Below are 18,466 nucleotides of genomic sequence, written 5' to 3'. Positions count from 1 at the left end.
AACATGTGCCTCTTGGCTGGTGTGTCCAACAACATGAGTCACTTCAGACCAGGCCAGGCCAGCCCAACTGGAGAGGCAACAAGGAATATTTACAGTTTCCACCTAAACTCTGGAAGAGTTTTCACTTCACAGCAGGGAGGAAGTAATTAATATTCAAAATGACCTTTGTACAACCAACCAAACAAACAACCCGCTGTGCAAAATGAAGAAAAAGAACTTTAGTAACATGATAGTATACCAGAAACAAATAGGATTACTCTCTGGTAAACTGCATGTTAGTGGTTTCTCACAAGACTAGACAAATATAGGATGGAAAAGGGCTGAGTCAGATGGTGGTAGGTATTTAAACAGTAACATAGTGATACCATTTTGTTTGGTTTGGTTTTGTCTCAAAGTAAGCACAACACTAAAAATCAAAAGAATAGGAAAAGAAGTCATGAATACACATTTCACTCCCCACGGGTATGACGCAGGTCTGTCAGGTCCAGTTCTAGCCACAGGATTAAAGAGCACTATAGAGACTAAAAAGTGAATTCAGAAGGCAAGCAAAAAAATGGCTGAAGCAACAGATTTAGGAGATAATTCAACCAAGAGAAGGAGTTTATAAAGGCTTCAAAACATGTAGAGATCAATCAGAGAGGAGGTTTTCATTTGCTACCAAAACATAGACTGGAAATAGGCATCTTCTGTGACATATATGTGTGATATTGATTACAGCGGCATTAACAATAGTGAAAAAATTAGCTACGACTTAACTGTCCAAGAGAATAATGATTAAATAAATTCTTTCAATCTAACAAAAATGATGGGTTACTAGCAGAGGGAATATGACAAGTACCATGGTACGAGCACTGACCAATCAGAATGGTTATAGTTTGCAACGCCAAGCGTTACTAACACCTGCATGTTGGCGGGAAAGGGGGGTGTGCATCTGTAGAAGCCATGGAGGCACCTGCTGTCAGGCACTTTTTATCAACTGGTTCGGAAGGCTTTCAATTCATTTAAAAAACTCTACCACAGTGCCAGTACATGCTGGCTACATACCATATCTGGCCGTTGGCACGGTAGCAGCTAAGAGCACCAAGTTCTTACTCCGTGCCAGGCACCGCAAAGCATAACTCGCAGCAGCTCTAAGGTGGCCGCTATTATCATCTTTCCTTTACAGACGTCCAAAAAGACTCAGGGAGGTTAAATGACTTGCCCAAGTTCATTCTGCTCACAAATGACAATGCTGAGATCCAATCCCAGGCCTATATGCCAATAAAATTTGGCAACTTTACACTATACCATGTTGCTTCCTAGACTATCTAGCCATATGGTATAACATTATAGGGGAAAAATCAAGATAATAAACTGTAAATAAGATTACTTGACTTGAGGGTGAATTTTTTCTTTCTTTTAAAATTTCCAAATGTTTTATAATATGGTTATATTGCTTTTTTAAAAAAATTTATTTATTTTATTTTTGGCTGTGCTGGGTCTTCATTTGTGCGGCCTTCTCATTGCGGGGACTTCTCTTGTTGCAGAGCACAGGCTCTAGGTGCACGGGCTTCAGTAGTTGCGGTGCGTGGGCTCAGTAGTTGTGGCACAGGGGCTTAGTTGCTCCGCGGCATGTGGGATCTTCCCGGACCAGGGCTGGAACCTGTGTCCCCTGCATTGGCAGGTGGATTCTCAACCACTGCGCCACCAGGGAAGCCCTGCTTTTTTTTTAATGAAAGGTGCATTGGTAAGAAAAACTGTATCATAAAGAAAGATTTTACAACAGAAAATTTTTTTTAAAAATGGAAAGAGTTATTAAAGTTACAAAAATTTTAATGCATTTTTTCCCTTCTAAAACAGGATACTTTTCATATGTCTGAAATGGTTCAACTACTGTTCTAACTTAATAAACAAAGTCACCTATAAGTTATAGCCCTTCTAGAACTAGGATTCTATAATACATTGTCAATCTTTATCAAACAAATCAAAAATATTATTAGTCTAAGAATTATTAGAGAAGGCAAGCCATTCATTCATTCAATTAATATATACTGCCTGCCTGCTATGTGTCAGACATTTGGCTAGTTGCTAGAGAACCCCAAGTTAGTCAAGAACCTGCTTTCATGGAGCATACAACAATTCCAAGATGGCAATTCCTTCTTGGCCTATTTTTAAGCTAAAGTCACTGTGCTAAAGGGCAGAGAGCACCATCTCCAGGCTCAGGAGCAGCAGTCAAGGGTCACCTATTGGGGAAGGGAGGTTGGGCTGATCTATCTCAGAGTTTCACTCCCACCTTGGCCAAGACCAACAATCAAAAAAGAACCCTGAGAAAGTATGATGGCTCCTGGGAGATCCTTTGGCCCTGAGGGTAATTTCTGTGTCATCTGCTGAAATGTCAAATTTCTTTAGGTCTCTAGGGGAAAAATGGGATAGAAACAAATGATTGGGAAGACAATCAACAACTTCTGGATATTAGCTGGTTTTGAATTTTATGGGTAACGAAAAGAACCCTACTCTTTAACCAAACTATACTTTTTTTAAATAATTAATTAATTAATTAATTATTTATTTTTGGCTGTGTTGGGTCTTCATTGCTGCGTGTGGGCTTTCTCTAGTTGCAGCGAGCAGGGGCTACTCTTCATTGCAGTGCGTGGGCTTCTCATTGTGGTGGCTTCTCTTGTTGCGGAGCACGGACTCCAGGCACACGGGCTTCAGTAGTTGCAGCACGCGGGCTCAGTAGTTGTGGCTCGCGGGCTCTAGAGAGCAGGCTCAGTAGTTGTGGCGCACAGGCTTAGCTGCTCCGCTGCATGTGAGATCTTCCCAGACCAGGGCTTGAACCCGTGTCCCCAGCACTGGCAGGTAGATTCTTAACCACTGCACCACCAGGGAAGCCCCCAAGCTGTACCTTTGAGAAGATAATTCTAAAGCTTTGTGAATGTCACAGTACAGACTATGGTTCCAGAACATACATTACCACAATCATTACCAGGCACTTTGGTAGGTCTGATCTGAGAACCTCCTCCTGATCTAAAAACAATGTTTGGGGCTCAAAATGTTAGATAAAAAAAAATTCACTTGGGGGAATTCCCTGGAAGTCCAGTGGTTAGGATTCCACGCTCTCACTGTGGCGGCCTGGGCCCGATCACTAGTTGGGGAACTAAGATTCTGCAAGCTGTTCGGCATGGCCAAAAAAAAAAAAATTCACTTGGAAGATACAGTAAGTATTGTAACTTCAGGGGTATAAAAACCATTTTTTGCTCATAATAAATAGAAAGATGGTTAAACACTAAGCTACCTCCCCACAAATATCCATTTAAATTAATATGCATACACCCCTATAGACACTTCCTTCATCTTCCTTTACTGTTCTGCCACTCAGTCAGGTCAACCTAATTTCCTTGGAACTAGATCACTTTTCATACTTCTTCAGGTTGCTAAGTAGATAGGTATTAAAAAGTGTGCTGAGTGTGACAGTCTGGTGAAAATTTAAGATGGCCAGAAGATCTTTTAAATCAACTGTTGGATCCCATCATGTCTAGAAAAGCAGAGAACTTACATTCACAATGCATTACTCAGTCAGATGCCCCAATCATATGCTAGGCATCTCACCTTCGATATAGCTTGGACTGTCCGAAAGTCATAATTACCAGTGGTACATGGAATGTAGTCAAGACGAGAATGATCTGGAGAGACAAAAGCATGTGGTAAGAAACATAGTCCGATTACATGCTTGCAACAACTGACCATCTGAATGATTGCCAGGAGCCCTGCTTCGTAGGAGCCTACATTGCAATACTATATCTGAAAACCAAGAAGGACCAAGTGATTAGGGCTTACAATGATTCAAAATTTCCACTCATTTTGTTGAGATGGTCTCATCGCCTACACTTGAAGCAGTGAGACAGAGCTAATCAACTCCATATTACAGTAAAGGAAGGATTTAACTATTTTGTATTCACATTATTGTAAGATATTCTCAAGCAAGAATCATCTCTCTGCTTACAGAGGCTAGAATAGGGTGGATGCTCTAATAGAAGTCACTATGTCACATCGGTCCTTTTCTTCTTCCCCCGGCCGTTAGCTCTCCATGAAATCAATTTTTTAAATAAGCATTTTTCTAGAGAAAAATATGCATGAAGGTAAGATTGTGAAAGATTAGAACAAGAGGCTAGGGAGTCGCAAATAGCCATATAACAAATCTTGGAGACAACAACTGTCTTAGATAAATGGATAAATCATGGGAAACAGGGAACAACTCAAATTTTAGAAGAAAACGAGACCTGCTTGAAGAAATTCTACCAGGAACTTAAAATTTAATTTATAACTTACTCTTCAGTGCCAAAATTATATTTCTTTCAGCTCTTGATACAGCCATCACGTGCCTCAGTGCTCTGGTGCACACATTACTGGAATACTAGAGGGGCATGAGCTATGGTCCCTGACGTTGTCAGGCAGGGTAATAACCGACACAGGTAATGCCAAGCCCTGATTCAAGACTTGAGGCCAATGAATCCTCAGCATCCCTCCTACTAGGAGATGGGCTACATACTAGGATGGATAAGGGGGAGCTTATTCACTCTCCCGTTCCCCCGATCCTGGCAGTACCTCCTCTGTGGTAGGGGAAGGGACAGAAGATGGAGCTAACAGCGATAAGCCCATGGGCGCTACAATCCTTCAACATTAACTGTGGGAAAGGACACCGGAACAATAGAGTTTGGAGGAAAAATGCCAAGATGTGTAATGTGCAGTTTTCCGCTTCCACACAGAAGTCTTCCCTAGTACTGTAAGTCTCCCTTTTCACACATAGCACTCTCTTTCCTCTTTCTTCTTCTTGCTCATCTTGATGCCAAGCAGCCACCAAGGACTAAAAAGGTGTTTATCTTCCTATTATGGAAGAAGGTGGTCACAAGATGTTCCTAGTTCTAAAGCAAAACAAAATCGACCACAGCTTTCTGAAAGTCTGTCCAGCAAACATGCATTTTCTACGACTGAGGTTGGAGACAGTTTCAGAAGGTAAAACACTTAGCGCTTAAACTCCCCAAATCTACACCATCTTCTTGTTAGGATGAATCAACAGACTCAAAACATTACTTACCCCAGTGGTATCTCCAACCCAGGACAAGGATACTGAGCCACTGAGATCATCAAACACATGCTATAAGGGAAAAAAAAACCTCAATTTAGAAATGACATCTCCTCTTCAATCTTTGACTTCTTTAAATAATACAGAACACTATTACTTTCAAAGTAATTATGTTTATAATCATAAGGGGATATGGATTCCTGGAACAAAAAAATTTGGACAAGATAGTATTTAACCACTTAACCTAAATTACAAGTAAGTTGGAAATTTCAATTCTCTCTCATACAAAGTAAGCCAAGCAGATGAGTTTTCTTCACTGCACCAGATGGGGAGATGGGATAATCTATTTGCCTTCTCCAACAGAACTAAATATAAAGATATAGAAAGTATTCTTAGGATATTTTAAAACAAGAGATCACAGCCCACAATGACAGATATAACTGTAACCCGATCAGCATAGTTAAAATTTTTCTAAGCAGCCTTCACAGTACAGCTGAATAGCTAATAGCTGGATTCCTTCTGCTTCTAGGCTAACTCACCCAAAATGACAAGGGACAGAAGCAAGAGTAAATGTCCTTGTTTCACCTTTTTATTTAATAATAACAACAACAATAATAGTATTAATAATAATAGAACAACCTTAATAGAGATGCGGTGAGTGAGGAGACAAAAACGGGAAAGCTGGTATATTATATCCAAAATATGGTAATCATATTGAAATGCAGCTATAATAATTATTGTCCGTGCTTTTGAGTTTTGGTTTTCAACTACTTTCTTCTCTATTTTTAAAATAATATACATCCATTATAGAAAATGTGTACAATAGATATAATAAAGAAAATATAAATCATTCATAATTCTATCACACAGAGATATTCAAGGTTAACATTCTGTGTATAATCTACTGGTCTCTATCACTTTTTTAACCGATAAAGAAATAACACCAAAAAGGCAGCATTAGCACTTGGTAAAAATTTCTTACTATATATATAGAGATGTATATAGTAAGAAATGAAGATCCTTCCTCTTTCCCGCCACAGCCCCACCACCCAGAGGGGTTAGTAGTTTAGTCTATATTTCTACTAAATGTTGACGACTATGCTTTTCTTTTATGAAGACTTATATATTATTAAGATTTAAAAAATCTTAAATATGTCCTGCCTTTCCAAATATGCGCAGTTCCTTAGGAGCTGAGGATATAATTTTATAGTCACGGTATGCCCTGTGCCTACCATGATACTTTGCATGCTCAATAGGCATTTGTTGAAAGTGATTATACATCCTTCCCAAACCACAAAGTTGATCTCAAAATAGAACATGTCCATAAGCAGCTGGTGGGATTCCAGCTGCTTGGTCACTCAAGCCACCATTCCCAACAGACAAGTCTGAAGAAACAGAACTCAAAACACTAACTGTTTTGCTTATCTTTTAATTTTCCTTTGTGGTCCTCCTAAATGGGCCACTGAATTCACCTATATTATTTCCCCCTGTGCTGTAAGTACCTCTGAGGTCGACAGAATCTCTTGTACAATCTCTGTAAATAGTACAATCAGTGCCACACAGACGGCTTGCTCAGTAAGTGCTGGTTAACTCTCAAACGCTCAGAGCTTCTCACAGCCACTGCAGGACAGAAAGGTTATTCATACATGTAAGCCGGCCAAGCATCTGAGAAAAAGTAGGTCTGCTAGAGACATCTGGAGCCAGAAGCTTAAAAACTGACACAGCAGTGCATCTTGTAAGATGCCACACAGAGCAAGACAGCATGTTCTCTTGAGTGAGGATACAGTGTCTGAAATTACATCAATGAGCTTCTTGAGGAGAGCAGGAATATTCAGAGCTTCCACAAACACCAGATAGATCACATGGGCTAACAGTTACCTAAACAGAGGCTATCTTTCCAAGAAAGGTTCTGGGCACAACAGCTGACTAGGATAAAAGAAAAATCCCATCCCAGGAGCTCTGGCTAGCTTGATCAAGCTTTCACTTTTCAGGCAATGCTCTACACACCTGACCCAATCAGCAGACACTGGAATTACTCACATCTTCCTACTGCTCAGTCACAGAAAGAGGAGGATTATTAGATGACACTAGCAACCCTCAACTTAACCCAAACAAATCAAAGGATAGCTGACCTCATTCATCATCCAGAGTTCCTTTGGGAAAATGCAGGTGAAATTCATGAATTACAATTGTGGTCTGCTACCCTTAACCTTCCCTTCCCTTCCCAACAACCAATTAAATTTTACTTTTGAAAACACACAAACTCACTGAAAAACTCATCCACCTAGAGAAAAAAGCAATTAATTTTTTATATTTCAGTTTTTACCACTCTTATACTAGAGAACGTAAAAGAGAAAAATGAAATCAGATCTAACAACAGACCAGAGCTCAGGTGGAAAGAAAAGGTCATATGGAAAGGAGACAAATCCAGGAGAATGGGGAACCAAGACCCCAGATACAATCCTTCCCCTTCAACGGCAGGATTACAGATGTCCAGGAAAAGGGTGGACAATCTGGTCATAGTTAGGAGACAGAATTTACAAATGTCAGCAAAAGGCCATTAATTCTAATGCTTGATTATTTACCGTGTTTAACACAATGTACGTCACTCTACATTACGGTAGTATCTTAGATATTTCAAAACGTGTGTTACTTTTAACTATAGCAACAAGAATCTTGTCTGCCTCCCTCACTAGACCTGAAGCCCATCTGGGGCAGGGACCAAGCTTACTCATTCTGGCAACTAATATATAGCAATGGCACATGGAAGACAATAAATATTGAATTCATTTCCTAGAAGAACTACTTGCAAAGCTCTGAAAAGGAGGATAATGAAGTGAAAAGATAAGGCCAGATCCACTTAATTTCCCCAAGGCAGAAATGAGAATGAAATGTAGAAGTTCTATTCTGAGAGCACTTCTGCTTCTGGCCAAGATGGAGTAACATGGATCAGATTCACCTTCCCACCTGAAGCAACTAAAAAAGCACAGAATATATAAAACAACAGTCTTCAAGACACTGGACTTCCGGCAATGAAGGACAATGATCCCAAACGAGGGCCTACATCTGCCCTAGCTTACTGTCCGGAGATAACTTTCAGGCCACGGTACAAAGAAGAGGAGCCCAGGCAGAGCCCAGAGGTCTTCCTCACTTGAAGAGATGAGCTGATAGTCTGAGGAGGCCAAAGAGGCTGGTGTTCATAGCTTAGTGTATGAAAGAGGAAAGAGCTACAAAGAAAGAGAACAGTGCCAAGTGTTCATCTGAGTACTAATCATCACGTGAATGTGAGGAAACTACCTGAGGCCAGGGAAAAACATACCTGAAAAAATTGAAGGAAACAATATCTGTGTGTCACACAGGACCAGAAACAATTTCTGTTCCCAAAAATCATAGGAGAAAACCACATATTTTACAAGGATTTGGACAGAATACTCAGAAAAGTTTTACCTTGGTAATGAAGAAAAATTAATCCTAGACTAAATGCTATACTAGCCTTGCCTGAAAAGCTTAAAAACAAGACCAAAAACTATTGTTAAGTAACCTAACTACGTCCCAAAACAAAGTTCAAGAATATTTACAGGCATATTAAAATATGCAGCACCCAAGAGGATAAAATTCACCACGTCCAACAGTCAATAAAAAATAACCAGGCATGCAAAGAAGAAAACAGGACCCATAATGAAGAGAAAAATCAATCAAACTGACCCGGAAATGACACAGATAATAAGATTAAGGACATTAAAAGTTATAATTATACTCCATATGTTCATTCAAGAAGTTAGAGAATAAACTAACACAACAGTGTAAAGCAATTACACTCCAATATAAAAGAAAAGAAGTTAGAGAACAGACTGAGCAAAGATAAGCATTAAATAAGGATACAGAAGATATAAAAAAAAAAGACTCAAATTGGACTTCTAGAGATGAGAATTACAACATCTGAGATGAAAATTATACTGGGTAGGATTGACAGGAAATTAGACATTGTAGAAGAGAAGATTAACAAACTGGAAGACATTCCCAGTGGAAACTATCCAAACAGAAACACACAAAAAACGACCAGAAAGCTACAGTGCTGGACACCCTATGCCAAACAACTAGCAAGACAGGAAAACAACCCCATCCATTAGCATCCATTGGTTCAGTGATAAAAATCTTAAAAGAATCCAGAAGAAAAAATGATTATTACATACAGAGGAACAAAGAATCATAGTAGACTTCTCTCCAGAAACAATGCAAGCCAGTGTATCAACATCTTTAAAGAATAGGAAAAAAAAACTGTAAAGATAGAATTCTATACACAGTGAAAATACCTTTTAATAATGTAGGTCCTGAAGGAGCTGCAAGATGGTGGAAGAGTAAGACGCGGAGATCACCTTCCTCCCCACAAATACATCAGAAATACATCTACATGTGGAACAACTCTTACAGAACACCTACGAAACGCTGGCAGAAGACCTCAGACCTCCCAGAAGGCAAGAAACTCCCCATATACCTTGGTAGGGTAAAAGAAAAAAGAAAAAACAGAGACAAAGAATAGGGACGGGACCTGCACCAGTGGGAGGGAGCTGTGAAGGAGGAAAGGTTTCTACACACTAGGAAGACCCTTCGTGGGCAGAGACTGCGGGTGGTGGAGGGGGGAAGCTTCAGAGCTGCAGAGGAGAGCACAGCCACAGGGGTGTGGAGGGCAAAGCAGAGAGATTCCCGCACAGAGGATTGGTGCCGACCAGCACTCATCAGCCCGAGAGGCTTGTCTGCTCACCTGCCGGGGTGGGCGGAGCTGGGAGCTGAGGCTCGGGCTTTGGTCGGATCCCAGGGAGAGGACTGGGGTTGGCGGCGAGAACACAGCGTGCAGGGGGTTAGTGAGCCACAGCTAGCCGGGAGGGAGTCCGGGAAAAAGTCTGGAGCTGCTGAAGAGACAAGAGACTTTTGCTTGCCTCTGTTTCCTGGTGCGCGAGGAGAGGGGATTAACAGCGCCGCTTAAAGGAGCTCCAGAGACAGGCGCGAGTCGCGGGTATCAGCACGGACCCCAGAGACGGGCATAAGATGCTAAGGCTGCTACTGCAGCCACCAAGAGGCCTGTGTGCGAGCACAGGTCACTATCCACACCCCCCTTCCTGGGAGCCTGTGCAGCCCGCCACTGCCAGGGTCCCGTGATCCAGGGACAACTTCCCCGGGAGGACGCATGGAGTGCCTCAGGCTGGTGCAATGTCATGCTGGCCTCTGCCGCCGCAGGCTCGTCCCGCATCCGTACCCCTCCCTAGCCTTGACCTGAGTGAGCCAGAGCCCCCGAATCAGCCGCTCCGTTAACCCAGTCCTGTCTGAGCGAAGAACAGACGCCCTCAGGTGACCTACACACAGAGGTGGGTCCAAATCCAAAGCTGAACTCCCGGGAGCTGTGCGAATAAAGAAGAGAAAGGGAAATTTCTCCCAGCAGCCTCAGGAGCAGCGGATTAAATCTCCGCAATCAACTTGATGCATCTGTGAAATACCTGAATAGACAACGAATCATCCCAAATTGAGGAGAAGGACTTTGGGAGCAATATCTATATCTATATCTATATCTATATCTATATATATAGATATTTCCCTTTTTCTCTCTTTGTGAGTGTGTATGTGTATGCTTCTGTGTATGATTTTTGTCTGTATAGCTTTGCCTTTACCATTTATCCTAGGGTTCTGCCTGTCTGGGGTTTTTTTTGTTTTTTTTTTTAATTACTTAAAAAATTTTTTTTCTTAATTATTTTTATTTTAATAACTTTATTTTATCTTCTTCTTTCTTTCTTTTTTCTCTCTCTTTTATTCTGAGCTGTGTGGAGGACAGGCTCTTGGTGTTCCACCCAGGCGTCAGGGCTGTGCCACTGAGGTGGGAGAGCCAAGTTCAGGACACTGGTCCACAAGAGACTTCCTAGCTCCATGTAATATCAAACGGTGAAAATCTCCCAGACATCTCCATCTCAATGCCAAGACCCAGCTCCACTCAACGACCAGCAAGCTCCAGTGCTGGACACCCTATGCCAAACAACTAGCAAGACAGGAACACAACCCCATCCATTAGCACAGAGGCTGCCTAAAATCATAATAAGGCCACAGACACCCCAGAACACACCACCAGATGTGGACCTGCCTACCAGAAAGACAAGATCCAGCCTCATCCACCAGAACACAGGCACTAGTCCCCTCCACCAGGAAGCCTACACAACGCACTGAACCAACCTTAGCCACTGGGGACAGATAGCAAAAACAACGGGAACTACGGACCTGCAGCCTGTGAAAAGGAGACCGGAAACACAGTAAGTTAAGCAAAATGAGAAGACAAAGAAACACACAGCAGATGAAGGAGCAAGGCAAGAACCCACCAGACCTAACAAATGAAGAGGAAATAGGCAGTCTACCTGAAAAATAATTCAGAATAATGATAGTAAAGATGATCCAAAATCTTGGAAATAGAACAGAGAAAATACAAGAAACGTTTAACAAGGACCTATAAGAATTAAAGAGCAAAAAAACAGAGATGAACAATACAATAAATGAAATTAAAAATTCTCTAGAAGGAATCAATAGCAGAATAACTGAGGCAGAAGAACGGATAAGTGACCTGGAAGATAAAATACTGGAAATAACTACTGCAGAGCAAAATAAAGAAAAAAGAATGAAAAGAATTGAGGACACTCTCAGAGACCGCTGGGACAACATTAAATGCACCAACATTCGAATTATAGGGGTCCCAGAAGAAGAAGAGAAAAAGAAAGGGACTGAGAAAATATTTGAAGAGATTATAGTTGAAAACTTCCCTAATATGGGAAAGGAAATAGTTAAGTCCAGGAAGCACAGAGTCCCATACAGGATAAATCCAAGGAAAAACACGCCAAGACACATATTAATCAAACTATCAAAAATTAAATACCAAGAACAAATATTAAAAGCAGCAAGGGAAAAACAACAAGTAACTCATAAGGGAATCCCCATAAGGTTAACAGCTGATCTTTCAGCAGAAACTCTGCAAACCAGAAGGGAGTGGCAGAACATATTTAAAGTGTTGAAAGAGAAAAACCTACAACCAAGATTACTCTACCCTGCAAGGATCTCATTCAGATTTGACGGAGAAATTAAAAGCTTTACAGACAAGCAAAAGCTAAGAGGATTCAGCACCACCAAACCAGCTTTACAGCAAATGCTAAAGGAACTTCTCTAGGCAGGAAATACAAGAGAAGGAAAAGACCTACAATAATAAACCCAAAAGAATTAAGAAAATGGTAATAGGAACATACATATTGATAATTACCTTAAATGTAAATGGATTAAATTCTCCAACCAAAAGACACAGACTGGCTGAATGGATACAAAAACAAGACCCATATATATGCTGTCTACAAGAGACCCACTTCAGACCTAGGGACACATACAGACTGAAAGTGAGGGGATGGAAAAAGATATTCCATGCAAATGGAAATCAAAAGAAAGCTGGAGTAGCAATTCTCATATCAGACAAAATAGATTTTAAAACAAAGACTATTACAAGAGACAAAGAAGGACACTACATAATGATCAAGGGATCAATCCAAGAAGAAGATATGACAATTGTAAATATTTATGCACCCAACATATGAGCACCTCAATACATAAGGCAAATACTAACAGCCATAAAAGGGGAAATCGACAGTAACACAATCATAGTAGGGGACTTTAACACCCCACTTTTACCAATGGACAGATCATCCAAAATGAAAATAAATAAGGAAACAAAAACTTTAAATGATACATTAAAGAAGATGGACTTAATTGATATTTATAGGACATTCCATCCAAAGACAACAAAATACACATTTTTCTCAAGTGCTCATGGAACATTCTCCAGGACAGATCATACCTTGGGTCACAAATCAAGCCTTGGTAAATTTAAGAAAACTGAAATCGTATCGAGTATCTTTTCCGACCACAACGCTATGAGACTAGATATCAATTACAGGAAAAATTCTGTAAGAAATACAAATCACGGAGGCTAAACAACACACTACTTAATAACCAAGAGATCACTGACGAAATCAAAGAGGAAATCAAAAAATACCTAGAAACAAATGACAATGAAAACATGACGACCCAAAACCTATGGGACGCAGCAAAAGCAGTTCTAAGAGGGAAGTTTACAGCTATACAAGCCTACCTTAAGAAACAAGAAACATCTGAAATAAACAACCCAAACTTACACCTAAAGCAATTAGAAAAAGAACAAAAAACCCCCAAAGTTAGCAGAAAGAAAGAAATCATAAAGATCAGATCAGAAAGAAATGAAGGAAACGATAGCAAAGATCAATAAAACTAAAAGCTGGTTCTTTGAGAAGATAAACAAAATTGATAAACCATTAGCCAGACACATCAAGAAAAAAAAGGGAGAAGACTCAAATCAATAGAACTAGAAATGAAAAAGGAGAAGTAACAACTGACACTGAAGAAACACAAAGGATCATGAGAGATTACTACAAGCAACTCTATGCCAATAAATTGGACAACCTGGAAGAAATGGACAAATTCTTAAAAATGCACAACCTTCCAAGACTGAACCGGGAAGAAATAGAAAATATGAACAGACCAATCACAAGCACTGAAATTGAAAATGTGATTAAAAATCTTCCAAGAAACAAAAGCCCAGGACCAGATGGCTTCACAGGTGAATTCTATCAAACATTTAGAGAAGAGCTAACACCTGTCCTTCTCAAACTCTTACAAAATATAGCAGAGGAAGGAACACTCCCAAACTCATTCTACGAGGCCACCATCATTCTGATACCAAAACCAGACAAAGATGTCACAAAGAAAGAAAACTACAGGCCAACATCACTGATGAACACAGATGCAAAAATCCTCAACAAAATACTAGCAAACAGAATCCAACAGCACATTAAAAGGATCATACACTATGATAAAGTGGGGTTTATCCCAGGAATGCAAGGATTCTTCAATATAAGCAAATCAATCAATTTGATACACCATATTAACAAATTAAAGGAGAAAAACCATATGATCATCTCAATAGATACAGAGAAAGCTTTTGACAAAATTCAACACCCATTTATGACAAAAACCCTCCAGAAAGTAGGCATAGAGGGAACTTTCTTCAACATAATAAAGACCATATATGACAAATCCAGAGCCAACATCGTCCTCAATGGTGAAAAACTGAAACCATTTCCACTAAGGTCAGGAACAAGACAAGGTTGCCCACTCTCACCACTATTATTCAACATAGCTTTGGAAGTCCTAGCCACAGCAATCGGAGAAGAAAAAGAAATAAAAGGAATTCAAATTGGAAAAGAAGAAGTAAAGCTGTCACTGATTGCAGATGACATGATACTATACATAGAGAATCCTAAAGATGCTACCAGAAAACTAGTAGAGCTAATCAATGAATTTGGTAAACTAGCAGGATACAAAATTAATGCACAGAAATCTCTTGCATTCCTATACACTAATGATGCAAAATATGAAAGTGAAATTAAGAAAACACTCCCATTTACCATTGGAACAAGAAGAATAAAATATCTAGGAATAAACCTACCTAAGGAGACAAAAGACATGTATGTAGAAAATTATAAGACACTGATGAAAGAAATTAAAGATGATACAAATAGATGGAGAGATATACCATGTTCTTGGATTCGGAGAATCAACATTGTGAAAATGACTCTACTACCCAAAGCAATCTACAGATTCAATGCAATCCCTATCAAACTACCACTGGCATTTTTCACAGAACTAGAACAAAAAATTGCACAATTTGTATGGAAACACAAAAGACCCCGAATAGCCAAAGCACTCTTGAGAAAGAAAAATGGAGCTGGAGGAATCAGGTTCCCTTACTTCAGACTATACTATAAAGCTACAATAATCAAGACAGTATCGTACTGGCAAAAAAACACAGAAATATAGATCAATGGAACAGGATAGAAAGCCCGGAGATAAACCCACGCACATATGGTCACCTATCTTTGATAAAGGAGGCAAGAATATGCAGTGGAGAAAAGACAGCCTCTTCAATAAGTGGTGCTGGAAAAACTGGACAGCTACATGTAAAAGAATGAAATTAGAACATTCCCTAACACCAAACACAAAAATAAACTCAAAATGCATTAAAGACCTAAATGTAAGTCCAGACACCATCAAACTCTTAGAGGAAAACATAGGCAGAACACTCTATGACATAAATCACAGCAAGATCCTTTTTGACCCACCTCCTAGAGAAATGGAAATAAAAACAAAAATAAACAAATGGGACCTAATGAAACTTAAAAGCTTTTGTACAGCAAAGGAAACCATAAACAAGACCAAAAGACAACCCTCAGAATAGGAGAAAATATTTGTAAATGAAGCAACTGACAAAGGATTAATCTCCAAAACATAAAAGCAACTCATGCAGCTCAATATCAAAAGAACAAAAACCCAACCCCAAAATGGGCAGAAGACCTAAATAGACATTTCTCCAAAGAAGATATAAAGATTGCCAACAAACACATGAATGACTGCTCAACATCATTAATCATTAGAGAAATGCAAATCAAAACTACAATGAGATATCATCTCACACCAGTCAGAATGGCCATCATCAAAAAATCTAGCAACAATAAATGCTGGAGAGGGTGTGGAGAAAAGGGAACACTCTTGCACTGCTGGTGGGAATGTGAATTGGTACAGCCACTATGGAGAACAGTATGGAGGTTCCTTAAAAAACTACAAATAGAACTACCGTATGACCCAGCAATCCCACTACTGGGATTTATGAGAAATTTATGAGAAATCCATAATTCAAAAAGAGTCATGTACCGCAATGTTCATTGCAGCTCTATTTACAATTGCCAGGACATGGAAGCAACCTAAGTGTCCATCGACAGATGAATGGATAAAGAAGATGTGGCACATATATACAATGGAATATTACTCAGCCATAAAAAGGAACGAAACTGAATTATTTGTAGTGAGGTTGATGGACCTAGAGACTGTCATTCAGAGTGAAGGAAGTCAGAAAGAGTAAAACAAATACCGTATGCTAACACATATATATATGGAATCTAAAAAAAAAAAAATGGTCAGAAGAACCTAGGGGCAAGACAGGAATAAAGATGCAGACCTACTAGAGAATGGACTTGAGGATACGGGGAGGGGGAAGGGTAAGCTGGGACAAAGTGAGAGAGTGGCATGGACATATATACACTACCAAACGTAAAATAGATACCTAGTGGGAAGCAGCCACATAGCACAAGGAGATCAGTTCAGTGCTTTGTGACCACCTAGAGGGGTGGCATAGGGAGGGTGGGAGGGAGGGAGATGCAAGAGGGAAGAGATATAAGGACATATGTATATGTATAACTGATTCACTTTGTTATAAAGCAGAAACTGACACACCATTGTAAAGCAATTATACTCTAATAAAGATGTTAAAAAAATAAAAAATGATTGTAGTTGACAATTGCATAACTCTCTGAATGTATGAAAAATCAATAAATTTTACACATTAAAAAAAATGCAGGTTTTAAAGAAGAAAGGTTCTGTTCTCAACATATCCATCGCTCCTCAGCATTATATGGTGGGTTTTTCTTTTCTTTTCTTTTTTTAATTTTATTGAAGTATAGTTGATTTACAATGTTGTGTTTAATTCCTGCTGTACAGCAAAGTGACTCAGTTATACATACTGGGTTGGTCAAAAAGTTAGTTTGGGTTTTTCCTTAATATCTTATGGAAAAAACCCAAATGAACTTTTTGGCCAACCCAATATACCTATTCTTTTCCATTATGGTTTATCACAGGATGTTGAATATAATTCCCTGTACTATACAGTAGAACCCTGTTGTTTATCCATTCTATATACAATAGTTTGCATCTGCTAATCCCAAAATCCCAATCCTTCCCTCACACACATACACCCCACCACCGGGAACCACAAGTCTGTTCTCTGTATCTGTGAGTCTGTTTTTGTTTTGTACTTATGTTCATTTGTGTCCTATTTTAGATTCCACATATAAGTAATATCGTATGGTATTTGTCTTTCTCTTTCTGACTTACTTCTCTCAGTATGATAACCTCTAGGTCCATCCATGTCATTGCAAATGGCATTACAGTATTTCATTATTTTTTATGGCTGAGTAATATTCCATTGTGTACATACATCTTTATCTATTCACCTGTCGATGGACATTTAGGTTGTTTTTATGTCTTGGCTATTGTAAATAGCACCGCCATGAACATAGGAGTGCATGTATCTTTCAGAATTATAGTTTTGTCTGTGTATGTCCAGGAGTGGGATTGCTGGACCATATGGCAAAGTCTATTTTTAGTTTTCTGAGGAATCTCCATACTGTTTTCCATAGTGGCTGCACCAATTTACATTCCCACATTGTGGGTGTTTCTTTTTGATAGCCACAAGAGAGGGACTACACCAACGCAAAAGATCTGAAAGACAGCTGAAATCCCATTTTTCCATGTAAAACCAACCACTCTAGTTCCTAATTATCAGAGCTTGAATAACCTCTTCTTAGGTATTATTCTCACAGCATTTATTGATGTTGCTTGTACTATAACTATTTACATATTTGGCTACCTCTCAAATCATGTTAGGAATTCTTAGATGGCAAACAGTATGATCTGGTATTTCCTGTCAGGCCTAGCACAAGGTCTTATAGATAATAAGTTCTCCAAGACCATCTCCGTAAAAGTGTATTCCTAAACCCCTGCTACCAAAATTGATCTGTGTGTAATCTCCCCTCTACCGTGATTACCACCATTTCAGTAAATACTAGCTAAGTAGGGTTTCTTCCTATGCCCTTACTGCCAGCCACAACATTGTTAAACACTAGTATGTGTTCTTGGGTATTCACACATACAATAGTGACCTTACTCCTCTCCTTCACTGTAGTTACCATCAATTCCATATAGTCAAAAATTGATAAACACATCAAAGTGTTTAGAGGCAACGGCCAGGAGTAGACTATACAGAAGAGAAATTCAAATATTTGAGTATGAAGAAATAAAAGTCTGTCCACTAAGATTTAAGCAGGGATGACAGAGGTGGGAGCAGTTGGGAGCAATAGCAAGGTATGGTAGAGGGAGTTGTGCAGGCAGAACAAACACGAAGATATAGGCAAGTATTTTGAAAAAGTTCAAAGGGTAACACAAATAAAATATATTAATTTCACCAACTAGTAAAGTGCTACGTATACGGTAGATGCTATTAAGTACTTGTTAAATAAGAATTTCAAGATCAGGATAAACACAGTTATAGTGGGAATAAAAGGAAAATAAAAATAGAGAAAAGGAAATGTGTGTGAAAAGAAAAAGTACTTCTTGAAATACCCAAAGAAAGCTGAGACGAGGCCACAGGATCACTCACTCAAACAAGGAAGGTTTCCCAGGGCA

At 39.4% G+C, this 18,466-nt stretch overlaps 1 protein-coding gene across 4 annotated transcripts in view; it reads right to left on the bottom strand.

Moving 5' to 3' along the window:
* SORT1 (sortilin 1) overlaps nucleotides 1-18,466 on the bottom strand; it is a 73,659-nt gene that overhangs the window by 39,737 nt on the left and 15,456 nt on the right. For all 4 annotated transcript variants that reach the window (XM_019919466.3, XM_019919465.3, XM_019919468.2 and 1 more), the window contains exons 2-3: nucleotides 5,075-5,134; nucleotides 3,589-3,662 (exon numbers count right to left, since the gene is read on the bottom strand). In XM_019919466.3, coding sequence (XP_019775025.2) covers nucleotides 3,589-3,662; nucleotides 5,075-5,134 — 134 coding nt within the window. The remainder of the gene's footprint in view (nucleotides 1-3,588; nucleotides 3,663-5,074; nucleotides 5,135-18,466) is intronic.

This window comes from Tursiops truncatus, chromosome 1 (genome assembly GCF_011762595.2).
Source record: "Tursiops truncatus isolate mTurTru1 chromosome 1, mTurTru1.mat.Y, whole genome shotgun sequence".
Taxonomy (NCBI): domain Eukaryota; kingdom Metazoa; phylum Chordata; class Mammalia; order Artiodactyla; family Delphinidae; genus Tursiops; species Tursiops truncatus.
This window is presented reverse-complemented; position numbering and strand designations above follow the sequence as displayed.